The 26,503-nt window shown below is 44.1% G+C and overlaps 1 protein-coding gene across 1 annotated transcript in view; it reads right to left on the reverse strand.

Moving 5' to 3' along the window:
• SLC1A1 (solute carrier family 1 member 1) overlaps positions 1-26,503 on the reverse strand; it is an 84,904-nt gene that overhangs the window by 30,135 nt on the left and 28,266 nt on the right. The window contains exon 2 of the mRNA XM_045468127.1: positions 13,307-13,447. Coding sequence (XP_045324083.1) covers positions 13,307-13,447 — 141 coding nt within the window. The remainder of the gene's footprint in view (positions 1-13,306; positions 13,448-26,503) is intronic.

Raw genomic sequence — 26,503 nt, forward strand, 5'->3', positions numbered from 1 at the left:
CCAAAGTATGGAAAGAGTCCAAACGTTGATTGACTGATGAATGGATAAAGACGATGTGGTATATATACACAGTGGAATATTACTCGGTGACCAGAAAGAATGAAATCTTGCCATTTGCAACAATGTGGATGGAACTAGAGGGTATTATGCCAAGCGAAATTAGTCAGTTACAGAAAGACAGATATCATATGATTTCACTCATATGTGGAACTTAAGAAACAAAACAGATGAACTTAAGGGAAGGGAAGGAAAAATAAGACAAAAACAGGGAGGCAAAGCCTAAGAGACTCTTAAATACAGAGAACTGAGGGTTGCTGGAGGGGAGGTGGGTGGGGGGCTGGGCTAACTGGGAGATGGGCACTGAGGAGGGCCTTTGCTGGGATCAGCACTGGGTGTTATTCTGTAAGTGATGGATCACTAAATTCCACTCCTGAAATCATTATTACACTACGTGCTAAGTAACTTGGATTACAAAAAGAAAAAAAAAAAAAAAAGACACGGGATGTTTGCAGAGTGCTGGCACAGGGGATGGGCACCACGGGCTTCTAGAGGAGTCAGAGGTGTCCCCGGGCTGAGGTGATATGGCAGACAGCATCTGACCTGGGCAGAAAAAGATGAGCAGGATTCGGACAAAGATTCTTTGCTTGACTGCACTTTAGTCGGGCTCCCGAACCTTCTCCTGGGCCCATCTGTGCACTTCTTGCAAAATCCAGGTTTAGCAAGAACTTTGCTAAGTTAGTTTTGCCAGAACCCCCACCTTCCACCTCTGGTAGCTTCCCCATCCTCCACCGTCTCCCAGGTGGCTCCTGGGCACCCTGGCCTGCCTCCCAGCAAGAATCCTGTTAGCTCAGTTGGCGAGAATGCCCCAGTACCCCTGATGTTCCTTCTTGGTGACTTTCCACCCACTGGCCCCTCCACCCCATCCTCCTCCTTGGCGACCAATTCCCTCTTGCGATGCTATATTCAGAGTTGAGCCCCATCTCTCCTACCGACGCAAAATCCCACTGCGGTGGTCCCCACACCTGCCATGGTGGTCCCGAATAAAGTCCACCCTACAACCTTTAACAAGCGGTTTAACTTTAATAAGTTAAACATCAACTTAGTTTTGAATTTTTAACACTGCATTTTTATTTCCTTAACAAGCCCGGTTTCCAGTGAGCCCACCACTGTCCTTTCAAACCAGCGACCGTTCTGAGGCTGACTATGACCTAGAAACAGGGATACTATCCCGAGTTGTCCTTGGAAGTTAGGGGGACCTGCTAGCTCTTTATTTTGAGACAGCACACTTGCTTTTTTTTTTTTTTTTTACCTTGGGAGGAGGCTCTGATGAGCTGGGGATACTGGCTCCTGGCCAGAGCTGTAATAATCTTTTAGAACCTTTTATAAAAACACTATAAAGGAAGCAGTCGCAGAGGGCTAAACAATAGCACGTTTTAAAAATAAACACCCAAGGGCAAAAGACTCCTGCGAGGGCTCACTGATTAAGCTACCACCCACTGGAGAACAAAGTTTTCGTGACAATCTCTCCCCACCTTGTCATTAAGGTGTCAAAATTAACTCCATTATTGGAAGGTGTTTTTGGTCTGGCATTTGTGGGCACTTCACAATTGGGAATGGACACAACATCCAAGAAACTCACTGCTGCATGGGAGTTAAAACCCTCTTATGCCGAGGACTCCTGCCCCTCTATCACCAGCATGGAGAACAACATCACAGGCTCCAATCGCAGCCCAGCCTTTTCCTCCCATTTCTCCATCTATAAAAATGCAGCTTTTCAATGCCTCTACCTCCTACAGGGCAATTGCGAGGAGCAAAGTAGACAACTTCATCTTGCACGGCTGCCGTGAAGATTAGAAACAGTACGTATAACCTACCTGGTACAGTGCCTAGAACTTAACCTGCACTCAGGAGACAGCCTCCACTGTTGCTAAATGAAAAATGACCAATCTGAGGGACGGGGCTAATCAAATGGAAGGCACTTAGCAAGAGTTAGCTCACGCGTTCCCTCACTTTCTCCAGAATCCTTCTGTATTCCTTCATCACACGGGTGCAAAAGGGCACCCACCAGGCCATTTCACACTCTGGTATAACCTCCAAGGACACTGATGATCAACTGAAAGATCTTCACCCTGGCTGAAGAGACCCTGTCCCCAGGGAGCCCGCCTGCCCAGCCCAGCCGGGGCTACCTTCCTGCTTAGTAGTGCTCCAGCCCCATCCCCCGGGAGCAGACTGAGCTCCCTGCCACGCTTGGTGGGTGCCTCCCTCTGCCTGACTGCCGTCCCCTACTCCTCACTTGTCTACTTCCAAGTCTTTTCCTTGGGGTCCTTCCCTGAGTTCTCAGGCTAAACCAGCCTCCTCTGTTTTCCTCATCTGACACCCTGCTCACATCACCTTTCACAATTTTTGTCACTGGGCTCATTATTTATTTACACACCGTCTTTTGCACTAGAGTGAGCTCCATGGAGGGCAGGAGACCCAGAGAGCTGCGTGTTCACCAAAGCACAGCCAGTGCCCAGCACGTAGGAGGAGCTTGATAAACGTGTTGGTTGAATGAGTAACCTAGTTAGGTATGGTTGCCTGCCCCAGGCCCCTCTCTCTGGTCCCTGGACAGCAGAATGTCCCAGAATGAAATGCCGTACCAGTCCCTGGTGCTGCCCTTATGATCGGTGTGATCTTGGAACAGTCCTTGGAACTGCTCTCATCTCTGAAAATGGACATAAGGTCCCACCTCCCTTCCTATTTCTTTGGGTTGCTACGAGGATTAAATGAACAAATTCATTCCCCAGGGTAAACAAGGCAGGCTATGATCTCGCTTTGTTATTCCAGGACACAGGGCCATCTCTGCAGCCTGGATTAATCCTCCTGGGCTGTGACAGGGGCAGAGAAGAGGCAGAGGGGGCATACAAAATATATTTCTGTGCACGCCTTGCCCATGACATCTATTTTTCTCAGAGGGATCAATACAAAGAACTCCCTGAAGATAGGTTACATCACCACCCTAGACTACTCTGTGAAGTTAACAAGATAAACTGGCCCTCGGTCACAACCAACTAAAGGTCACTTTTGCAGCCTCCGTCAGGAGGTCCACATTTGATGTTTAAAATGTGTCACGAAGCAGCATGCTGGTCTCCTGGTCTTCAGCCATCCAGGGGGCTGTTTCCAACATTTTTTATACCACAGACCTTGGTGGTGTTTGTAGTTGGGACCAGTTTTCCAGAAGACCTCACGAGCGTTTATAGGAGGCTTATGGTTCAGGAAGAGCATTAAACACATTTCAGAGGATCTGAGGGACTCAGCTATTCTCTTCAAAGTCCATACGAATGCTTTGACATCGGGATGGCTACCAGCTCCGTGAAAGGTCTCGTTTTTTTGTTTTTTTGTTTTTTTTTTTTTTAACTACAACCTAATTATTATTGAGCTTTTTTTAAAAAAAAATTTTTTTTTTCACATTTATTTTTTTTGAGACAGAGAGAGACAGAGCATGAACGGGGGAGGGGCAGAGAGAGAGGGAGACACAGAATCGGAAGCAGGCTCCAGGCTCTGAGCCATCAGTCCAGAGCCCGACGCGGGGCTCGAACTCACGGACCGTGAGATCGTGACCTGAAGTCGGACACTTAACCGACTGAGCCACCCAGGAGCCCCTATTATTGAGCTTTTTGCTTCTCCTCCTTATAAAATCGGTAGCTCAGAATTCTGGGTAGAAGCCACTTGCGTGCTGGTGAACGTTACACCCTAGTGTTTTACAAAGGGTAAGTCTTTTTATGTGTTTTCCTTTCTTTTTTTTTAATTTTTTTTTTCGACGTTTATTTATTTTTTTGGGGACAGAGAGAGACAGAGCATGAATGGGGGAGGGGCAGAGAGAGAGGGAGACACAGAATCGGAAACAGGCTCCAGGCTCTGAGCCATCAGCCCAAAGCCTGACGCAGGGCTCGAACTCACGGACCGCGAGATCGTGACCTGGCTGAAGTCGGACGCTTAACCGACTGCGCCACCCAGGCGCCCCTGTGTTTTCCTTTCCAGAATGAAATCCATCACGTGTACTTTCAACTGTGCGTCTCAACTCTAATAGCTTCTCATGCCAATGCCGGGACTTTCTAGAAACTTCTGACAGTAGCAGGTGTGCCATGACACAGTACTACTATTTCCCTGTTTTACAGCTGAGTGTCCAGGTTGCACAGCTAGCAAATGGCAGAGCCAGGATTCACATCGAGGCAGTCTGGTATGCTTAACCACTAGACTCTCCTGCCCCTCTAAGATCGGTACTGACAGACTTCTTTGTTTGACCACACTTTGTCAGGCTCCTGAACCTCTACGCCCATCTATGTATTTTCCTACAAAATCTAGTTTTCATAAGAACTGTGCTAAGTCGGTTTAACCAGAATCCTCATATCTGATCACTCTCCGTACCTGATCAGGCTCCCCCTCCCCCCTCCCCCCCCAGCTAGGGTCTGGTCACCCTGGCCTGCCTTCAGCAAGAATCCTACTAGGTTGGTTTAGCTAGAATCCCACTAGGTTGGTTTAGCTAGAATCCCCCTGACCCCTGATGTTTCCTCCTCATAAATTTCCATCCACTGATCCCCCTACCCTGCTCCTTGGCTATCAATTCTCACTTGCTGTTAGAGTTGAGCCCCATCTCTCTCCCCCACTGCGAAATTGGACCACGCAGGGTCCCCACCTATCATGATGGTCCCGAATAAAGTCTGCCTTACTACTTTTTTAAATTTTATTTATTTATTTAAAAAAATTTTTTTTCAACATTTATTTATTTTTTTGGGGACAGAGAGAGACAGAGCATGAACGGGGCAGGGGCAGAGAGAGAGGGAGACACAGAATCGGAAACAGGCTCCAGGCTCTGAGCCATCAGCCCAGAGCCCGACGCGGGGCTCGAACTCACGAACCGTGAGATAGTGACCCGGCTGAAGTCGGACGCTTAACCGACTGCGCCACCCAGGCGCCCCTGCCTTACTACCTTTAACACGTGTCACTGTGTTTTGTTTTTTTTGTTTTTTTTTTTAATACTTCCCCACCTGATGCTTGATCAGGGTGTTCTTTTGCAGAGAACAGCACTTCTGGCTGTCACTGCTGTCACTTCCTTCCCCGTGCCTAGACAGACCCCTGACCAAGCACCTGCTCACCCTTCCAATCCACTCCTCTTCCTCATGTGCCCAGCATTCTGCTCAAAGCCTCACTGTCCTGGCAACGTGCCATGCAAGCTGCTGATTTCTTCTGCCTGGAGCCCCTACCCCCTTCATTGGATTCTTATCTTTTCTTCAAAACTCCACCCCAGTGTCCTCACTCTCCCAAAGCACTTAGCATACCACATTACAATGTATTCACTCTCCCTTGCTGGAACAGGACTTATCTGTATCATGTGTGCCTAGCACAGAGCCTGGGACATTGAGGACGGACGGACGGACGGACAGACGGAAGGAAGGGGTGGAATCCCAGGTCCACGCATTCAACATATAGGAGGGCTTCTTAGAATCCCTGCATGGTTTTTCACTCCTTTTTTTAAGAAACAACATCAGGTTGGGGCGCCTGGGTGGCTCCGTTGGTTAAGAGTCCGACTTCGGCTCAGGTCATGATCTCACAGTTTGTGGGTTTGAGCCCCACGTCGGGCTCTGTGCTGACAGCTCGGAGCCTGGAGCCTGCTTCGGATTCTGTGTCTCCTCCTCTCTCTGCCCCTCCCATGCTCGTGCTCTGTCTCTCAATAATAAATAAATGTAAAAAAAATTAAAAAAAAAAAAACAAAACACAACAGGTTAACTTAGAGTTGAGTGGAGCTGTGAGCCAGTGTAGTAACAGCAGAGGCAGAAGTCAAGCTCATTCATGGTTGATTCTCCAGCTTCACTAGCTCAGAATTAGACTGACACAGCTTGCATGTTTCATTTTATTATTGTGGCAAATGGCATGCTCATTGTGGGGACTCCCTTCCTTATACATCAGGTGCCCCTTTCTTCTTTGCAGAAAAGGCAATGGAGACGTCAAATTAATATAGTAAGTCCTCTGGCTTCAGTAGCTGTGCTCTAACTCAACATGAATTTCCTGATGATCTTAGGAAAATGCTTAACTCATGTGTACAAACCTGCTTAGTTCATCTTATTTTCTCGGTTCCCTAACAGGGCTTGGGAAGGTTAAAAAAAAAGCACTCAGGGGTGCCTGGGTGGCGCAGTCGGTTAAGCGTCCGACTTCAGCCAGGTCACGATCTCGCAGTCCGTGAGTTCGAGCCCCGCGTCGGGCTCTGGGCTGATGGCTCAGAGCCTGGAGCCTGTTTCCGATTCTGTGTCTCCCTCTCTCTCTGCCCCTCCCCCGTTCATGCTCTGTCTCTCTCTGTCCCCAAAAAAATAAATAAACGTTGAAAAAAAAAAAAAAAAGCACTTAAATTCAGGCAGAATCCAGTGGTTACAGATGTTGCAAATGAGGCAAGAAGTTCATTCGTGGCCTGTATGGTTTGGGGCTACGACCTTGCCTTCCCCAGCATGGAATTGTAAGTTTAAAGGGCACCTTGAAATGGCAATTTTCTAGAGATGAAACTAAGAAGCCACCAATGGTTCCAAAAGGGCACCCATACTCCCTGCACTCCCACCCAGAAGCTGACATTGAATGCTCTTAGATCCCCAACGGCAAAAGCTGTACAACCAAGTGACATGTGCATTTTCCACTCCTCCACCTTCTAGGCCACAAGGGGACTCACAGACCTGGCCAGAAGTCCCAGGATGCATGAACGGGTGAGTGGCAGGAACCCCACCCTCTCACGGGTGTGGTTTTCTGTTTATCTGTTTTCACGCAGGCGGGGTTAACAAATGTTGAATTTAATCAAACCCCGTTTCAGGGAGGGGGGGACTTGGCCTGGTTCTTTCCACCGGAGGACATAGGATAGTACCCAGATTCACAGCTGCTTACGAGTAAATGAATACATCGCTTAAAAAAAAAAAAAAAATGCCTTCCCCAGCCCACCCGATCCAACGTGTTCTCTCCTGCAAAGCCTGAATTTCAAAAATAGGCATCTCTGGGGCACCTGGGTGGCTCAGTCGGTTGAGCGTCCGACTTCGGCTCAGGTCTGGATCTCACAGCTTTTGAGTTCGAGACCCCATTGGGCTCTGTGCTGACGGCTTACAGCCTGGAGCCTGTTTCAGATTCTGTGTCTCACGGTCTCTCTCTCTCTGCCCCTAATTCACTTGCGCTCCGTCTCTCTCCCTCAAAAATGAATAAACATTAAAAAAATTTTTTTAAATAGTCATCTCCAAAAACCTTGACCGACTTCACTTACCCTGCTCCCGGCTCCATGCCTCACTGCCTCTTCAGGGAATTTCACTCACTGATTGATAGTAGTATTTCCTTGCCATGCTGGTTTATTTTGCCACCAGGATTCCACCTCAACTGCACTGTACCTTGAGAGTTAGAATCTCGCCTTATCCTTTATCTTGGCCAGCTGCTGGCTGGCCTCCTGTTATTGCAAATAAATGCGTTTTTGGCACACAGCCATGCCCATCACTTACATATTGTTGACGGGTGATTTTCCGTGGCAGCCAGTTGGGAAGCTGGACAGAGAACATGTGGCTCGAAAAGCTTAAAATATTCATTATCTGGCCTTTTACCAAAAAAAGTGTGCAGATCCCTACTTGCTGCGTATTTTACATCTGACTGCTGTTTAATAAATATTGTTTATATCTAAACTTCTATAAAGTTTTTTTTTTTTTTCTTGGTTAAAAAGTAGTGGAAAACTTCAGGCCTTAGAGTGGAGATCAAGCCCTAAAAATTTGAAGTCCTGACGTAATAGGGGCTGTTGGAGTGACAACCATTTAAAGTTTGAAACAAGTTTTTTTTTTTTTTTTTTTTTTTTAAATCACTGAAGGGTGGAGTCTTCCGTTTATCCTTGAAGAAGCTTCCCACAGATGTAAATCCAATACTCAACCAGCACTCTTGTCAAAAGGGGAAGGTTCATCGACATACAGAATGCAGGTGCTCTCTACCAAAGTCTCATGTTTGGTACATAATTTGTCCAGGAGATGAAATCAGTGCTAAGACCCAGAGACTCAGTGGTTTGGGATGGAGGGAAAGGAGGGAGTTTTCTTGGCGTGGCATAAATTTGCAATGTACTGGACTGCAAACCCACAGGACAAAGTACAGTGTGGGTGCTTCTGAGGAGCCAACATTTGGAGGAAATCCAGAGTAAGGTGCCACAGGAACAGGCAGGAGTAAGCGTCTTGCTCTCAGGACAAACTGCACCAGCAGTGGCATGGACTCAACACAGCCCAACGCGGACAGACTCCCACGTCCTGCAGGTTGGGTGGGTAAGCCCCAACCCAGCAGGTGTGGATGCTATCCATTCTGGAGTGAGTGTCCTGATGGGGTCCACAAGGCAAATCACCGCTTTGCACCCACAACGAGGGTTTCCACTTGGTTTGCTTCCGGGCTGGGGCAGGAAGACCTATGTGATGGCGAAATTTTTCCTTCTCAAAGCCTCGTGTCGGGGGATGGTAATGCCTGGAACATCATGTGGAGGGACGGGCTGGCAGCTGAGCAAAGGGGGACCTCTTCAGGCCTCCCTCTTAAGGGAGAGGCCGGATGGCACTGTTGGTGTTTCACCTACTTTCATTCCCCAAACTTCCATAAAGCTTTGTCCCAAGGAACAGCCTGTGAAGAATTCTCACTCCTATCTTAGGAGAGAGGAGCAAAAGGAGAGTTCCTCAGGGTCAGAGGCGTGGCCGCAGTCACTGGAGACACCAGAGGAGGCAGCTGTGACCGGCAGAGCACTTCTGGCCCAGTGGTGGCGGCCAAGAGGCTGCAGTGGAAAGGATGGGGGTCTCATCCTGAGCACAGCTAAGGTGCCATCTTGGAATGATGCTCAGGGAACCCCTGGGAGACGGGTTGAGGGGCCATTCCCTTTCCTGCGCTGGTCATGGGAGGCCTAGGACCAGGACTTTCCAGAACCACAATTCTCTTGCTAATTCCCCAGTGGTTTGATACAAGCACAGCTTAGAAACCTAAACGTTAAGGGGGCCCAAACAGATACTCTGCACACCCGCAGGAGCATGATCCTCAGAATGTCAATTACAGGAAGGATTCTGTTAGTGCCTACACTGCCTGTCTCTAAAAATGCCTTGAGATTACATCTACTGTGCCTTTTCTCTTTTTTTCCTGTTTTAACTAAATTCTAGACATTCTGTCATTCTATCCCTGCATAATTCCATATGCATTAAAAAGGACATTTTCTTACATAACTAAAATGCTGCTATCACCACTAACAAAATTATCAATAATTTCTTGGTACCATCTAAGCCTATATTCAAATTTCCCCAATTAATGTGACATATTACCCTCATTCATCACATGAAAAAGGATGCTTCTTTTTAAAAAGAAATAGCTATGAACTATTTTTATGTCAGTGGAGGCTTTCATGGCAGAGGGTTTTTTTTTTTTTTTTTAATTTTCCTACATGTTAATCCATCAAGACAGTTTCCTTTATGCAGAAGCACAGATTACTAATCGTAGGTCTCAATTTTGTTTCTCCCTCTAATGTGTGTGTCCTTAGGACATCCATTTAACTCTCCCCAGCTTCCAACAAGCATCTTTCTTTGTCCTAATAAGTGTATAAAATAAGCTAATGGTCTCTGCATTTATAAAGGCTTCTGAAATGTGAAAACTGCTCTTCCTGTGCATTTCCACAGCCATCCTCCACTCCTGGCTCTGTGCTGAACTGGGGAGGCAGAGGACCACCGCAGGGTTTGGAGAAAGCACCACGCACCACGGAAAAGGTGGTGCAGAGCTACAGGTGCTGGGAACAGAGCTGTGGGACACAGAGCAGAACCCATCCCACTCTGGGAGACAGTGGGAGAGGGGGAAAAGGAGAGAAGGAGAGGGAGAGAGAGAGGGAGGAAGAGTGAAAGAAAATGCAAAACCAACCAAACAAAAATAACAAACAAAAGGGTGCCTGGGTGGCTCAGTTGGTTAAGCATCTGACTTTGGCTCAGGTCACGATCTCCAGGTTCTTGAGTTCAAGCCCCGCCTCAGGCTCTGTGCTGACAGCTCGGAGCCTGGAGCCTGCTTCACATTCTGTGTCTCCCTCTCTCTCTGACCCTCCCCCGCTCATGTTCTGTCTTTCAAATATAAGAAATAAAACAAAAAAAATAAGTTTTTAAGAAAACAAACACGTATTCACCTTGAAAATGTAAAGGAAGGGCAATGAGTCATGTTTTCTTACTATCCATATCTAACTGCTATTAACTATTTGGTTTTCATCCCAACTTTTAAAAATGCACATAAATTTTAATAAAATTTGGATTGTATACAACATCCTATTGTGTAATTTGTTTTATTTTCCTATTTTACACCGTGTTAGAACATATCCACATGTCATTAAATGTTTCCAAGACAAGGTTTTTAAGAGTTGTAGACTCATAGCTTAGGTGTATAACTTCCAGTGAGACTACTTATAATTTACCACCATTATAAAAGTAATGCTTTTATGAACACCCTTGTACCTAAATCTTTGAACATATCTGATTATTTACAAGAAATTCTGAGAAGCAGAATTACAAAGTAGAGAGATCAGAACATGTTCCAAGTTGCCCCCCACCAAATTTGTTCCATGAATGAGCCTGTTTTCCCACAACCTTGCCCGCGCTAGTCATATTACCTTAATCTGACAATTTAAAACATGAATATGAGATCACTGTTCCCATCCTGCTTTGTTCATATCCCTTGAATCTTTTGACTATTTTATTGCTCAGGACAACAGAATGGGGTAGCGGTTCTGCGCTCTTTTGCTCTTAATTGCCAGCGGTTTGGTAAAGGAAAAATGTAGAAATGTTAAGGGGGCGCCTGGGTGGCTCAGTTGGTTAAATGTCTGACTTTGGCTCAGGTCACGATCTCAAGGTTCCTGAGTTCAAGCCCTGCTTTGGGCTCTGTGCTGACAGCTCAGAGCCTGGAGTCTGCTTCAGATTCTATGTCTCCCTCTCTCTCTGTCCCTCCCTGCTTGTGCTCTCTCAAAATTAGACAAACATTTAAAAACATTTTTTTTTTTAATGTCCAGACCTGTGATACAGCTTGAAAAAGCAGCTGGGCTACGTGGTGAGCAAAGTGCTGAGGGTTGCAAATTATTTTCCCAGATTATCTGCAAAGCTGAGCTAGCACACAAAACAGCCCGACTGCAAAAATACCACTAGATGTTGACTGCCAAAACTGATACATATTTCAAACATCACATATTATACTAGTATATTCACACATGTATTTTTACCTCTTCTTCTGAAACCCGGTTTAACGCACGAGTTTTGGGTTTGCTGCCGAATTTGGTTCAACTTTCCATACATTCCTCCACAGACCCAAGTTTTAAGTGGTATTGATCATCAAGTGATTTATGTACCTTGTCCAAGTGCATGCCAAGTATAGTATTATATGTTTAACTGTGAATGTTTTTCTTGGGAGAGAGTCCAAAGCTCTCATCATCTTTTCAAAGGAGTCTCAGAAGAGATTTAGAATTTTGATGCTGAGAAAATTCTAAGGGGTGATAAAGGCAACATCTACTGGGACAGCAGGTAAATGAGCGCCATGGACAAGGTGTCAGATGATAGGGTAGGGGGGCTGCGGTATCCTCAAACGTATTAGCTTCAAACTAAATAGAGTAGCTGTCTCTTAGCTCCAGATCACTGTTGGTTTTGGGGCGGGGCGGGGGGGGGGGGTACATGGGTCCAGTGTTTTGTGATCTTAATTCTTTTCAGAGGAAGCCAGAAATCCAGATGCCTACATGAAATCTTGCAAGTTTCAGATGCTCACACTAACTTAAAGTTGAACAGATAAACAATACATGGTACAACACATTGGCCTGCTGATTTGGCCCTCAGGCTGCAGGGCCTAAAAGAAGCCGGGCGTTTCAAAACACAATTAAACACATACATACAAATAATTAAACGCTCTTTTTAGGCTGGTAATAAGCCAAGAACACCCAGACCAGGAGATTCTAATGTGACTGGAGTTTGGCACTTGAAAAGTTCAAAAGCCAGATCTATAGCTGGGCACAGCAGATCCTGCCCCCTGCCCCCACCCAAGGCTAACTAACATCCAGGGCTCCCCATAGATAAGCCCCAGGTCGTCGTAGTGGCAGTGGGGAAAAATGTTCTGGAAAAGGACACGTCAAGATTCCTAACTGTGCGGTTACATAAAACCTGAGTTTTTTCAAGCAGACAATACTAGTGAGGGGCGGGCCACATTTTACCTATTGCCAGAACGAAGGTAAGTACGAGAGACTCTGGAATGCACTGAGAAGCTTACCGCACCCACACGAATGACATTTCTGTAAGCCAAATTACTCTCCACCTCCAGCAGGAAGCCTGCTCTTTAGAGGGACCTTGCAAGAGAATGGCCACTAAGGGAGAAAGCATTTCCAAAGCCAACTGTGTCACAAGTTCAGATGTGAAAATGCCAGGCTGTTAAAATGCGGTGCAAACCCATAATGAAACGTTTTCCGCAGCACGCGGCTGTGAGTTTTCAAGGGCAGGTATGCGGAGGAGTAGAAGCCCAGCGGGCAAGGCAGAGAGACTCCAAGGGCAGCTGCCCAGGGTGGGTGGGGGGGGCTAGGACGGCTGCAGGTGGGAAACAGATGAGTGAACTACCGAAAACAATTTCAAAACTGACAACCACATTTCGCCTGGGGACAATGGTTGACATTTCAGTGGCCAAATATGGTGTTTTTTTTGTTTTGTTTTGTTTTTGTTTTACTCCTGTGTCCTGGATAGAGTGTTATTTATAGTATGTTTGAAAATGGCATCTTGCGGGGCACCTGGGTGGCTTACGCGGTTGAGTGTCTGACTTCGGCTCAGATCATGATCTCACAGTTCGTTGAGTTCAAGCCCCACAATGGGCTCTCTGCTGTTGGGCCAGAGCCCGTTTTGTATCCTCTGTCTCCCTCTCTCTCCCTGCCCCTCCCCCGCTCACCCTCTCTCTCAAAAATAATGAATCAACATTAAAAAAAAAAAGAAAAGAAAAAAGAAAATGGCATCTTCCTCACAAGACATCACATGGCCGGCCAAATGAAGCTGTGAGCTATGGTGGACAGTGCCCTAGGTAGAGCAGTGGCACTTTGTGAGTAATGAAATATTCCCACTCAAGCCAATATATACTTTCCAAGTAAGCAGAGAGAGAGAGAGAGAGAGAGAGAGAGAGAGAGAGAGAGTGTGTGTGTGTGTGTGTGTGTGATGTGTGAGATACATCAAATGCATTTCAATTTTTTTCATAATTAGAAAAGCACAACTTAAGAGACAGCTCCTTAAATAATCACAGAGAACCATCAGTTTTCTCAAGGTACCTGTAATCATGCTGGATATAATTAACGGCAAAATGATGAGTTTCAGCATCCTCATTAGAATTTCCCCGGGAAAAGCAAAGTAGAACTTCTCCAGACTAGACAGCTTGCTGTATTCTCGAACCAAGACGCCGATGGCAATCCCTAAGAGAAACAAGATCAGAAAAAAGAAAAGAGGAATAGCATTGAGTTCTCCTGTATGCATTTCTATGGAAAAATACCCGCCAAAGACCCCCACATTTTAATGGCATGAAAAATAGTTCAGATGATCTTCCATGAGTCTGTAAATTTGAGTCTCAAAAAACAAACATTTGGGGCGCCTGGGTGGCGCAGTCGGTTAAGCGTCCGACTTCAGCCAGGTCACGATCTCGCGGTCCGGGAGTTCGAGCCCCGCGTCGGGCTCTGGGCTGATGGCCCAGAGCCTGGAGCCTGCTTCCGATTCTGTGTCTCCCTCTCTCTCTGACCCTCCCCCGTTCATGCTCTGTCTCTCTCTGTCTCAAAAATAAATAAAAACGTTAAAAAAAAAAAAATTAAAAAAAAACCAAACAAACATTTTAATGAATAAAAAGTACACATTTATACCGCAATTCTGTAAAATATATTCTTCACTTGAAAGCTTTTGGTTTTCTCTCTTTCCTCCTTCAATTATATTTATTATAATGACAAAACGTCCCAAATCCTTCTGGGCAGGAAACGAAATTCATCATTTTACTCAACCCAATATAATTATTTTGTTTTTACACACTCCCCTTATTCTTGGTCCACCTTAGGTATTTTACATTTTATTTATTTGTTTTTTAAAGTAATCTCTTCCGCCAACCAGGGGCTCAAACTCATGACCCTGAGATCAAGACTCACATGCTCTACTAATTCAGCCAGCGAGGCAGCTTAGGTGTCCTAGGTTTTATAGTTTACCTACCAGTGTTCATTTTTCTCATTTCCTCATATATACTCTTCTCATGGTAGTTTTTATGATACTCCTTGTTTATGCATCTTCTGTAATTTTAATAGCATAATGTTCTCTTGGTTTGATATATTCACACATTGTTGAATAAATGTGTTGTCTAAGGCTCTCTGAATCCCTTTTAGTTATGTCTACATTTTTTTTTTTTAACATTTATTCATTTCTAAGAGACAGAGAGAGACAGAGCATGAGTGGGGGAGGGCAGAGAGAGGGAGATACAGAATCTGAAGCAGGCTCCAGGCTCCGATCTGTCAGCACAGAGCCCAACGCGGGGCTCGAACCCACAAACCGTGAGATCACGACCTGAGCCTAAGTTGGACGCTTAACCAACGGAGCCACCTAGGCACCCCAATCCTTTTTAGTAATTTCTAGATAACGATGTGTCCAAATTAGTCTGATCGAGAGGCTACTGAATCTGAGTATTGTGGACACTGAGGCTTATAATTATGTGACTGTCGGAAAATGTTCAAAATCAAGAAATGTTATTCAGTGGACACCTGAACAATGCTGGGGTCTGGGGCGCCAACCCCCACACATTTGAAAATGCACGTATAACTTCTGTCTCCACAAAAAACGTAACTACTAACAGCCTGCTGTTGACTGGAAGCCTTACTGATAAAAATTAACACATATTTTGTATGTTATGTGTATTGTATACTGTATTGTTATCATAAAGTGAGTTAGAGAAATACGTTATTAAGAAAGTCATGGGGTGCCTGGGTGGTTCAGTCGGTTAAGTGTCCAACTTCGGCTCAGGTCATGATCTCACTGCTTGTGAGTTCAAGCCCTGCTTTGGGCTCTGTGCTGACAGCTCAGAGCCTGGAGCCTGCTTCAGATTCTTTGTCTCCCTCTCTCTCTGCCCCTCCCCTGCTTGCATGTGATCTGGCTATCTCTCTCTCAAATATAAAAATTAAAAAAAAAAAAGTTGTAAGGAAGAAGAAATACATTTACAGTGTTGGACTGTATTTACTGAAAAAAACAAAAAACAAAAAAACCCACAAAACAATGTGTGTAAATGTACCTGCACAGTTCAAACCTGTGTTGTTCAAGGGTTAAGTGCACCTTCTCTGAAAGCTTGCCTTCATAGGTGTCTATATGAATTCTTTTCTTGTGCTGGCTTTGGTAACTATGAATCACAAATTTCAAACGGTCCTAACATCTAACTGCCTCTTTCCCACTCCCACACTTTGCCCTTTCCCAACCCCTCATTTTTAATTTTTTTTACATTTATTATTATTATTTTTTAGCAATTTCTATGTCCAACATGGGGCTCGAACTCACAACCCTGAGATCAAGAGTCACCAGCTAGGAGCCCCATTCCCCTCCACCCCTCTCTTTTTTAAACCAAGAGATAAGGTGGGCTGGGATGATTTGTACATCTCTTTTCCTCCATCCACCTTCTAGGGTGATATGTTAATTGGAAATAAAATGACAAAGGGCAGAAAGAGTCAAGGAGGAGATCATTGGATATGCTCCTTTACAAACTCAGATAATTAGTCTGTGAAAGTTTATAGCTGCGTGGGCATAGTTAAGAACTCTAGGTCAATGAAAAGAGATGTGAATTATAATCAATACTAGAGTCTTCATTTAAATTCTGCTGCACTTCCCGCAGTGGTTAGCAGGCCAAATAAAATAACCCCACACGGAACATCTGCATAGCAACCTTATCGCTGGTTTAATTTTATTTTCCTACAAATTCCACCTCTGTCTTGATCTCTTTATTTTGGGCAAGCATTTCTGAATGTATTTCTGATCAGCCATTTTAAAATATTTTTGGAACAAACATACACAAACATTTCTCATATTACTGCCCAGACACACATACACACACACACACACACACATACACACACACACATACACACACACACAACTCCAGTATCAACCCTCCTTGGTTCATATTTCAAAACCCAGGGCTAGAGACTCCTGAATGGTTAAGAATGCCAAGGATTCAAAATATTTTAAGTAAATTGAAAAAAACCTGTTGTGTTCACTTCCTACTTCACAAATTGCCTATGTTCCACTGTTCTATATGAAACATACCTCTTTTATGCTGTAAGGATACCCTGTAGGATCCAGTGTTTTAAAAAAAAAAAAAAACAAAACAGACATTCTCTCTCACACTATTCAGGCTGTCTCCAGTAAATGTTTGGCTTGTATGTCAAAGAAGGCTCTGTATGTAAAAAAGAAAGGAGATGTGTCTTGTGCTCAAAAAACAGCCACAGAAGCACTCTGTTGAATAGCAAAAGAACCCCATGAGCTCCAATTTCAGGGTTTATATTACTAGTGATTAACTGTGCCTCTAATCATCTCCACCTCAAATAAATGCGGGGAAATTAGAAAGGAATACACTTGCTGGTTTTCAGCCTTTATCCAGATGTGGGTTTTTATGGGAGAGATAAGAGTCCACAAAAAGCCATTTCAAAGCTATCAGAGGTGATGATCACCAGGAAAAGGTTACTATATTTAGTAATGAAAACTTTGTCAAGTATGTTCTTAAAGTTGAGTATCACAAATTCTAATTTCTTCCTTCCTCCCTCTCTCCCTTCCCTTCACCTTCCTTCCTTCCCTCCTTTTCTCTCTCCCTTCTCTTCCTTCCTTGTCTCCTTCTTTCCTCCTTCCTTCCTTCCTTCCTTCCTTCCTTCCTTCCTTCCTTCCTTCCTTCCTTCCTTCCCCCCTCCTTTCCTTCCTTCCTTTTTCTTCCTTTCCTGAAAAAGGAGGGGATTATAAATACCAATCAAGACCTGGAGAAGCAGTTGAGAGATGAACCCTGGGCCAGAGATGTCACCCCGGGACCCTCAGGGGTAACAAGTAGCTGGTGAAGAACCTCAGCCAGGAGCTACACCTTGTAAATGGGTGTGTTTTATGTTGGCCTCAAAGCAGTCTGGAAAAACCGGATGCCTGGTAAGAAAAATCACTGTCAGAATTTCCAGGATCCAAGATGAGGTCAGGATATCACAGGGCACAATCCTTCTCTACCCTTATCCAGAGCCAGAATCTTGGACTGGATTCAAGAGCGCAGAGAGGTCTCCGAGGTCAATGTCTGCCGAGAATAAGAGCCCACCTGGAGGTAGGTCAGACCCACCTGGCTGGGCAACTCCCGAACTATGGAAGGGGAAGGTCAAGAATGTCCTTGAATGGTAGGTATAGCTCTACGAAGGCCTTCGGCAGGGCCGACAACGGAGCCCAAGGGTAGAACTGTCATCAGGACCTCTGCAGCCCCAGAAATTACCAGGAACTCATTCTTGGGCAGCTTCCCCTCACAAAGGCAAGAAGATCCCAAGCAAGTAGTGAGGCAGCTGGGGAGGAACACCATGTTAGAACAAAAGGTTCGAGTTCTGGCTCCACCAACTTACAAGCTGTGTAACTTGGGCCACAATTTTAACCTCTCCCCTCAGGGCAAAAGGCTTGGATGAGATGCCTTCAAGGTCCCTTCTAATGCTCAAGATGCTGTGATAATCTCTGAGCCTTGGTATCCTCAGCTTTAAAATGGGCTCATATGACCATTACATTAGCTCCTACAGCTGGCCGGGCCTTCCCCACTTTTTATGCTAAGTGCATCCGTAAAACAGGGATGGAAGAAACTAGGGGGGAACACAATTAAGACCTCGGCTACCGGTTTCTTTTTCAAGTTCATGGTGTCTCAAAGAGCTGCCAGTCCAGTAGCAGTCCAGTAGCCTACCGTGGAAGAAATGGGGTGATTCTTTTCACTCTAAGCTTATACAAAATTATTGTTCATGAAATAATTCTAGAGGGGCGCCTGGGTGGCTCAGTCAACTAAGCGTCCGACTTCGGCTCAGGTCATGTTCTCACGGTTTGTGGGTTCGAGCCCCAAGTCGGGCTCTGTGTTGGCAGCTCAAAGCCTGGAGCCTGCTTCGGATTCTGGGTCTCCCTCTCTCTCTGCCCCTCCCTCATTCACACTCAGTCTCTCTCCCTCTCTCTCAAAAAATAAACATTAAAAATTTTTTTTTAGGGGCGCCTGGGTGGCTCAGTCGGTTAAGCGGCTGACTTCGGCTTGGGTCATGATCTCGTGGTCCGTGAGTTCGAGCCCCGCGTCAGGCTCTGTGCTGACAGCTCAGAGCCTGGAGCCTGTTTCAGATTCTGTGTCTCCCTCTCTCTGACCCTCCCCCGTTCATGCTCTGTCTCTCTCTGTCTCAAAAATAAACAAACATTAAAAAAAAATTTTTTTTAGAAAGAAATAATTCTAGAAATCAAAATAAAAGTCACGCATAATGACTTATACCAACCTATCCCTCCCCCTGGCCCCCATTTTCCAGGTTTTATCCAGCCTTCGTTTTTCTGCACATGTGGGTTTTTCTGTAGGTATGAAAATTAATTCAGGGATAGCAGTTGAATGGCATTTGAGTCAGATTTATGAAAACAGCATTGTTCCTGTTTTTAGGGTATTTTCAGAGGACAGAGATTAAAATCTTCTGTGGCTTTTTAATCAAAGCCCCAGAATAGTTCTCTGGTACACAGACTGATTTTGGCTTGATTACATAAGAACTACTGGCAAAGGAAAAAATATTTTTAATTATCACTGAAATAGTTATCAGCCATACCATCACGCTACGCACCCTATTAGGGAAATTCGCAATACGCCTTCCTGCCCTTTGGGAGCTAATCTAAGATGAACGCTAACAACCAGAAAAGAAAAAGTATAGAATGAGTACAGTTATTAACAAATGACTATGTGCACACTCTGAATAGATGCGAGGATGGTTTCTCTGTCCGTCCTTCCACTGAAATGTATCTGCACCCCTTTCTCATCTTCTTTGGAGCTGGGGCGCTCCATCAGGGCGAGCTCTTTATGTGAACTTTGGCTCCACAGAGATGCCTCTGTAAGACTTTATTTTTAAACCCTTAGAAAAATGTATTTACTGCACAAGCCATATTATCACAGTTCTAGTGGAAATAGTGAGTTTGGAAATTCACTCCCAATGTCACCAACTCAAATAGATGCAAAGTGAAGCTGTTTTCATTTCTTGGTACACAATTAAGGTTAATCATAACATAATGGCTAACAATTTCCGAGTACATGCTTTATGTCAGACTCTGTGCTAAGCCCTTCAAGTGAATTCTCATGTAATTTTTTTAAGTTTATTTATTTGAGAGAGAAAGTCAGTGAGCAGGGGAGGGGCAGAGAGAGAGGGAGAGACAAAGTCCCAAGCAGGCCCTGTGCTGCCAGCACAGAGAGCGATGTGGGGCTCAAATCCCCGACCTAAGTCGAAACCAAGATTTGGACACAGCCAACTGAGCCACTCAGGCGCCTCTATATCTTGTAATTTTTTTAAATTAAAAAAAAAAAAATCTTTATTTTATTTTTGAGAGAGAGAGACAGTGTGTGAGCAGGGGAGGAGCAGAGAGAGAGGGAGACACAGAATCCGAAGCAGGCTCCAGGCTCTGAGCTGTCAGCACAGAGCCCAACGCGGGGCTCAAACTCACGAACTGTGAGATCATGACCTAATGGCTGTATAATTTCAGGGCTTGGGGCAATTTTTTATTGAGAGAAAATTCATATAACATAAAATTTATTATCTTTAAAATGTACAACTCAGGGGTTTTTAGTATACTCACAATGTTGGGCAACCATCACCACTATCTCATTCGAGAATATTTCCATGAGGCTTACCCACTAGCGGCCACTCTCCAACCCCCCTTCTCCCAGCCCCTGGCAACCACTAACCTCTTTCTGTGATCTGCCGTTTCTGGACATTCCCTATCAATGGAATCCTATAACATGAGGCTGTGATGGTTAGTCTTACGTGTTATCTTGGCCAGGCTGTAAACTAGTCGCTCAGTAAAACACCGATCGAAGTGTGGCTGGGAAGGTATTTTGCAGATGTGGCTAACACCTACAATTAGTTCACTTTAATTAAAGATAACCCTTGATAATCTAGGTGGTCTCATCCCATCAGCTGAGGCTGATAAGCAAAAACAAGGAGAAGGAATTCTTCCTCAAGACAGCACGTCCAACGCCCTGCCCCAGCTGCTGGTCGGCCCTCTGGATTCCAGACTTGAACGGAACCCATGGTTATGCGAGCCTATTCCTTAAAATAAGTCTCATGGAGGTATACGCAGGAGATCCTGTGTCTCAGGAGAATCCTGACTGATACCACGGCATGTGTGTCTGCATTCTTTCACTTAGTACGTTTTCAAAGTTCACCTGTATTATACAGCACACAAGCAGTTTTGTTTTGTGTTTGGTATTTCTCCTTTAACATTGTATCATAGGCAATTTCTCACGCTACACGCCATCTGTTTTAAGTGCTGGATAATACCACTTTGGAGGCACATGCTTCTTGACCACTGCCCAACTGTTACACGTTTCCATTGCAGACAATTTTGTTGAATGTTAGTGACTTTTCCCGACAACCAAAGGGGACAAGCAGAAATTATGACACAAAGGCTTGAGTTACTGCACATTTTCAGGCTCAAGGGAGGAAAGTACATTAATTGCATTCTTTGTAGTATCTAAATTCAAGAAAAAGCAAAAACAAGTATGCAGTTATTAATATCTAATTATAGGCCAAGTACTGAGTGCAGAGGACCTGAGGGGGAGGAGTTAAGAAAAGAATACAATGTTATTAATGCAAATGATAGACAGTTTCCTTCATGGATGGATCTGTCCCCTGTCAACAGGAAATGTGGTCTGTGCTGCTTTGTCACTAATGATGATAGTTTACGGTGAATCATATCTCCCTATTTGTCCACCACCTACCATTAAGAATTCAGTCTGGCTCAGGGAGAAAGCTGATTTTGTTGAGGGTCCATAACAGCTTTCTCTGTATGTCTCTATCCATTAAAATATGTAATATCATTTGTTATGTGTTTGAAAATTTGACTTCCGCAGTATGAGTCTGGATACAGTCTTTTGAAGCCTGCCTTTTCTTTTTGAGATGTTTTCACTCTATGTTTGAGACCTATTCATATTAACACAGGTACATCTATCCTAACTACGTGCTGTTTAGTACTCCATACCACACTATTTTGCTTGTTTTCTGTACCATTAAACTCTGCTCTCACCCAATGATTTTGTTCCATGTTTTTTAGAATTTTTTTTTTAGAAAATTTTTTAGAATTTTTGTTTTAGAATAGGTTTGTGAGTTGACTGCTTAGCACATCAGCATGTCTGTTTTCTATATATGCGTGTAAGAATTTACATTTTCTTCTAAATTCTGTTTGTGTTCTCTAAATTATATAGTAATAAGTTGTTAGTTCTAAATGTCTTCCAATCGCTATTGTGATTTCTTCTTAGAACTGTAAATTATCTAAAAAATATGCTCACAAGTATCCAAATATATGAGGATTTGGGGGCTTTTTAATGTTCCTTCTTATCTCTGTGATGCATTCATTCTGACTTATTCTCTCGTACCTGCTTTCCAGCTTATCCATCTTGACATGGGTCGCACTTACTTGGTATTTCACTCATCCGCCAAGTTTCTAATTTCTAGAACTTACTGTATCTTCTTCAGAGTATCCTTCTATTTCCAAGTTTTTACTCAGCTATTTCTTTTTGCTTGTTTTGGTTTTTTGTTATCTTTGTTTAATTTAAATCCAAGTTAGTTAACATAGTGTAATAATGGCTTCAGGAGTAGAATTTAGTGATTCATCACTTACATATAACACCCAATGCTCATCGCAACAAGTACCCTCCTTAATGCCCGTCATCCATTTAGCCCATCCCCCCACCCAACACCCTGCCAGCAACTCTCCGTTTGTTCTCTGTATTTAAGAGTCTTTGATGGTTTGTCTTCATCTGTTTCTTTTTAATTATTTAAAAACTTTTAAAAAAATGGTTGTGGGACGCCTGGGTGGCGCAGTCGGTTAAGCGTCCGACTTCAGCCAGGTCACGATCTCGCGGTCCGTGAGTTTGAGCCCCGCGTCGGGCTCTGGGCTGATGGCTCAGAGCCTGGAGCCTGTTTCCAATTCTGTGTCTCCCTCTCTCTCTGTCCCTCCCCCGTTCATGCTCTGTCTCTCTCTGTCCCCAAAATAAATAAAAAAATAAAAAAAAAAAAAAAAAAATGGTTGTTCTTTGAGTGAGCGAGAGAGAGAGTGAGCTCAGAAGAGGGCTAGAGAGGGAGACATAGAATCCGAAGCAGGTTCCAGGCCATCAGCACAGAGCCCGAAGTGGGGCTCAAACTTATGAACCGCAAGATCATGACCCGAGCCGAAGTTGGATGCTTAACTGAGTCACCCAGGAGCCACTCTCACTAATCATTTTATTTTATTTTTTTAATTTTTTTTTTCAAGGTTTATTTATTTTTGGGACAGAGAGAGACAGAGCATGAACGGGGGAGGGGCAGAGAGAGGGAGACACAGAATCAGAAACAGGCTCCAGGCTCTGAGCCATCAGCCCAGAGCCCGACGCGGGGCTCGAACTCACGGACCGCGAGATCGTGACCTGGCTGAAGTCGGACGCTTAACCGACTGCGCCACCCAGGCGCCCCTCACTAATCATTTTAAACACACTTAGTATTATTTCAGATTGCTGTATTATCTCCAATATTTGGAATATGCATTCTCTTGCTTGTAGTGTGTATATTAACTTGTGTCATTTCCTTGTGCGATTTATAATTTTTGACTGTAGATTTCTCTTTTGGGGAGGGGGGGGTGGCTTTCTTGGAGTAGGATACCTACTTCTCTTGGGGATTTGGAGTTTCAAGACCACTGGGACAGTTCTCCTATTAGTTTTTCAGTTTAGGAAGTGGCATTCTGTGGTGGTGTAAATTCAGATCACACACCCAGTTAAGTGTGCATTTTAAGTTTTCATAGGTGCCCCTCTTTCCTGGTTACTCACAGCCATGGCCAGATGGCAAGCTTTCCTGAGGTTTTCCTAAACCACTGGGTAGAATTTTTCTGGTATTCTTTTCAAGCATAGGACTAATTTTTATTTTTATTAATGTTTTATTTTATATTTGAGAGAGAGAGAGAGAGAGAGAACACGCATGCTAGCATAAGAGGGGCAGAGAGAGGGAGACAGAATCTGAAGCAGGCTCCAGGCGCTGAGCTGTCAATACGGAGCCCGACACAAGGCTAAAGCATAGGGCCAAATTTTGAGAATCCAGGCTTTACACAGAGGTCTGATAAGATTCTAGCTCCTTCACTCATATGGTCCAAGATCATAGCTCTTTTTCCCATATGGATATAAAAACCCCTGTCTCCCATCATTAAGGCCTATAATTGGGTCTAGGCCTTGACATCACTACGTCACTGTTTTGTTTTTTTTACACTTATGGCTTTGAAATGTTTCCTTTTAATTGCTGTTACATGAGGATTTTCCTTTATTTCTTTTGAGTTTAGGTTTGGCTATATATTGAAATGGAGAAGGGTGTTCTATTTCTGGGTCTGAGATGGTAGGGATTAATTCATATTAGCTCAACCACCATACTATTAGATGTTACAGTACCTCCAATTATTTCTTCCTTCTCTTTCCAATATGTCCACTTTAAGATGGATAAGAGAGCTCATGAAGATTAAAGCTGAGAGTCCCACAGAATACAGGAAAGATCTTGCTATATGAAAGCCTTGCTATATTAAAACATTCACTGCTGTTCCAAGTACTGCCGTGAAACCTCATGGGATCAATTAGCCAACAATCAGTTACAGACCACCTAATTCCTGAAACACATTGGCCGAGAGGGAAACAGAGATGAGAGTAATGCATAATCAAAGGGCCTTTAATCTACATGATGAAATGAGGCATGTTAAATCATGTGAGACATCTTGAAGGAAGAAACTAATTCAGCACCAACTCTAGGAGGCAGGCTGTTGTCAGATGATCTGTGTTCAAACACTGGCCTCACCAATTAGCTGTGTGCTCTCGGGCCAAATACTTATCTCGCCCCGGTGCCTCTATTTTCTCATCTGTAACAACAGGTGTAATAAAATACCAACCCCATAAAGCCACTGATAGATTAAAAAATGAGACTATCTGTAAAGTGCTTAGAATAAACAGTACATAGTAAGTACTCAGGTGATGTGAGCTATTCCTAGAGGCCATATACGCGTCATAGGTTTTCTCGTGAAATCCTTAAAACAGTTATGGCTCTCACAGGGGAGTCATGGTCGCTGAGCTCGAAAGCAGTGGGGTCAGGGGTGGAGGGGAGAAATTCACATAAAATATGTGAAGTGTGATAAATTTACAAAGTTATTCCCTTAGACTATGATATTTATTTCAGTAGAAAATTACTTCCTTTTATTCTATCAAAAAATTTCAGGGTTAAAGCAATGACATACAAAGCCCCCAGGAGATGCACGAAATGTAAGTAAAGTATGTTCCTCTTGATACTTCTGGATATTCCTGCAATAAAAGTCTCAGGATCTCGGCACCAGAAAAGAAAGCATTTTTATTTATTTATTTAATTTTTTAATTTTTAAAAATGTTTATTTATTTTAGAGAGACAGAACGTGAGCAGGGGAGGGGCAGAGAGAGAGAGAGGGAGACCCAGAATCTGAAGCAGACTCCAGGCTCTGAGCTGTCAGCACAGAGCCTGACGCGGGGCTCGAACTCAAAGACTCTGAGATCATGACCTGAGCCGAAGTTGGCTGCCCAACAGAATGGGCCACCTAGGCGTCTCCCCAAACCTTAATGTAAGTTCTGGTGATGCTCTAGATACTAATAATCAAATATGAGGTAGGGCTTCATAGAGACCGCAACATGGCAGCAAAATGCAGATCTTCTTGGAAAATTTTGCTTTGCAATTGATTCAAGAAACGTAGATATACAAATCATGTATTTGATAACGGTCTGGTACCCAGAATGTATACATACAACTCTTAAAACTCAACAACTGAAAAGTGGGCAAAGGATTTGAATAGACATTTCTCCAAAGAAGATACACAAATGGCTGCTAATCCCATAGAAAGAGGCTCAATATCGTTAGTTGTTAGAGAAATGTCAAATGGAAATTACAACGAGATGGGGGGGGGCTCTTCAAAAAGCAAATGAACACAACAGAAAATGATGGGCTGACGAAGATGTGGAGAGATTGGAATGCTCCTACACTGTTGGCAGGTATGTAGAACAGTGCACCGACCACCCCCCCCCCCCGCCCCCGGAAAACTGTAGTTCCTTGAAAAGTTAAACCTAGTTACTCCATGACCCAACAATTCCACTAAGTACAGACTCAAGGAAATTTAAAACATACCTTTACACAAAAACTTGTACCTAAATGTTGATGGCAGCCTTATTCATAAGAGCCCCAAAGTGAGAAATAATAAATGTCAATCAACTTATGACTAGATAGAGAAACTGTGGGATCTCTAGGTAATGAGACATTACTCAGCTATGAACTGAAGTGCTCACACCCACTAGGGCTTGGATGAACCTGGAAAACTTAATGCTCAGTGAAGCAAGGCAGACACGGAAGTCTGCATCTTATATATGATCCCATTTATATGAAATATCCAGGACAGGCACATCCATAGAGACGGAAAGCAGATTAGTGGCTGCCATAGGATGGGGGTGAGGGATAGGTATGGGGTTTCTTTTTGGGGGGCGTGTCTGGAAATGCCCTGAAATTACTTTAGTGGTGATGGCTGTACTACACAGTGAATACACTAACAACCATAGAATTGCTTTTAAATTTTACATTATGTGGAGTATATCTCAATTAATAAAACACATACACAGAGGTGCCTGGGTTGAGGATCCGACTTCAGCTCAGGTCATGATCTCGCAGTTCATGGGTTTGATCCCCGTGTCAGGCTCTGTGCTGACAGCTCAGAGCCTGGAGCCTGCTTCAGATTTTCTGTCTCCCTCTCTGCCCCTCCCCTGCTCTTTCTCTCTCTCTTAAAAATAAATGAATATTAAAAAAAAAAAGTGGGGGGCACCTGAGTGGCTCAGTCGGTTAAGCTTCCGACTTCGGCTCAGGTCATGATCTCACAGTTCATGGGTTTGAGCCTCGTGTCAGGCTCTGTGCTGACAGCTCAGAACCTGGAGCCTGTTTCAGATTCTGTGTCTCCCTCACTCTCTGCCCCTCCCCTACTCTCTCTCTCTCTCTCAAAAATAAACACTAAAAAAACCCCACATACACATGCAAAAGCTAAATTGATTTTAAAAAGAAACAGAAAGAGAGAAAGGCAGATAATAATATTAACTGTGATTCATTTCCATTTTGATTGGCTGACAATTTGGTGGCTTTTTCATGGGGTGGAAGAGAGACAAAAATATAGGGAAACTTGTTTTTTTCTTTTAATCATCATACTAATAGCACAAAGATTGCCAAAAATGT

This window comes from Leopardus geoffroyi, chromosome D4, assembly GCF_018350155.1.
Source record: "Leopardus geoffroyi isolate Oge1 chromosome D4, O.geoffroyi_Oge1_pat1.0, whole genome shotgun sequence".
Taxonomy (NCBI): Eukaryota; Metazoa; Chordata; class Mammalia; order Carnivora; family Felidae; genus Leopardus; species Leopardus geoffroyi.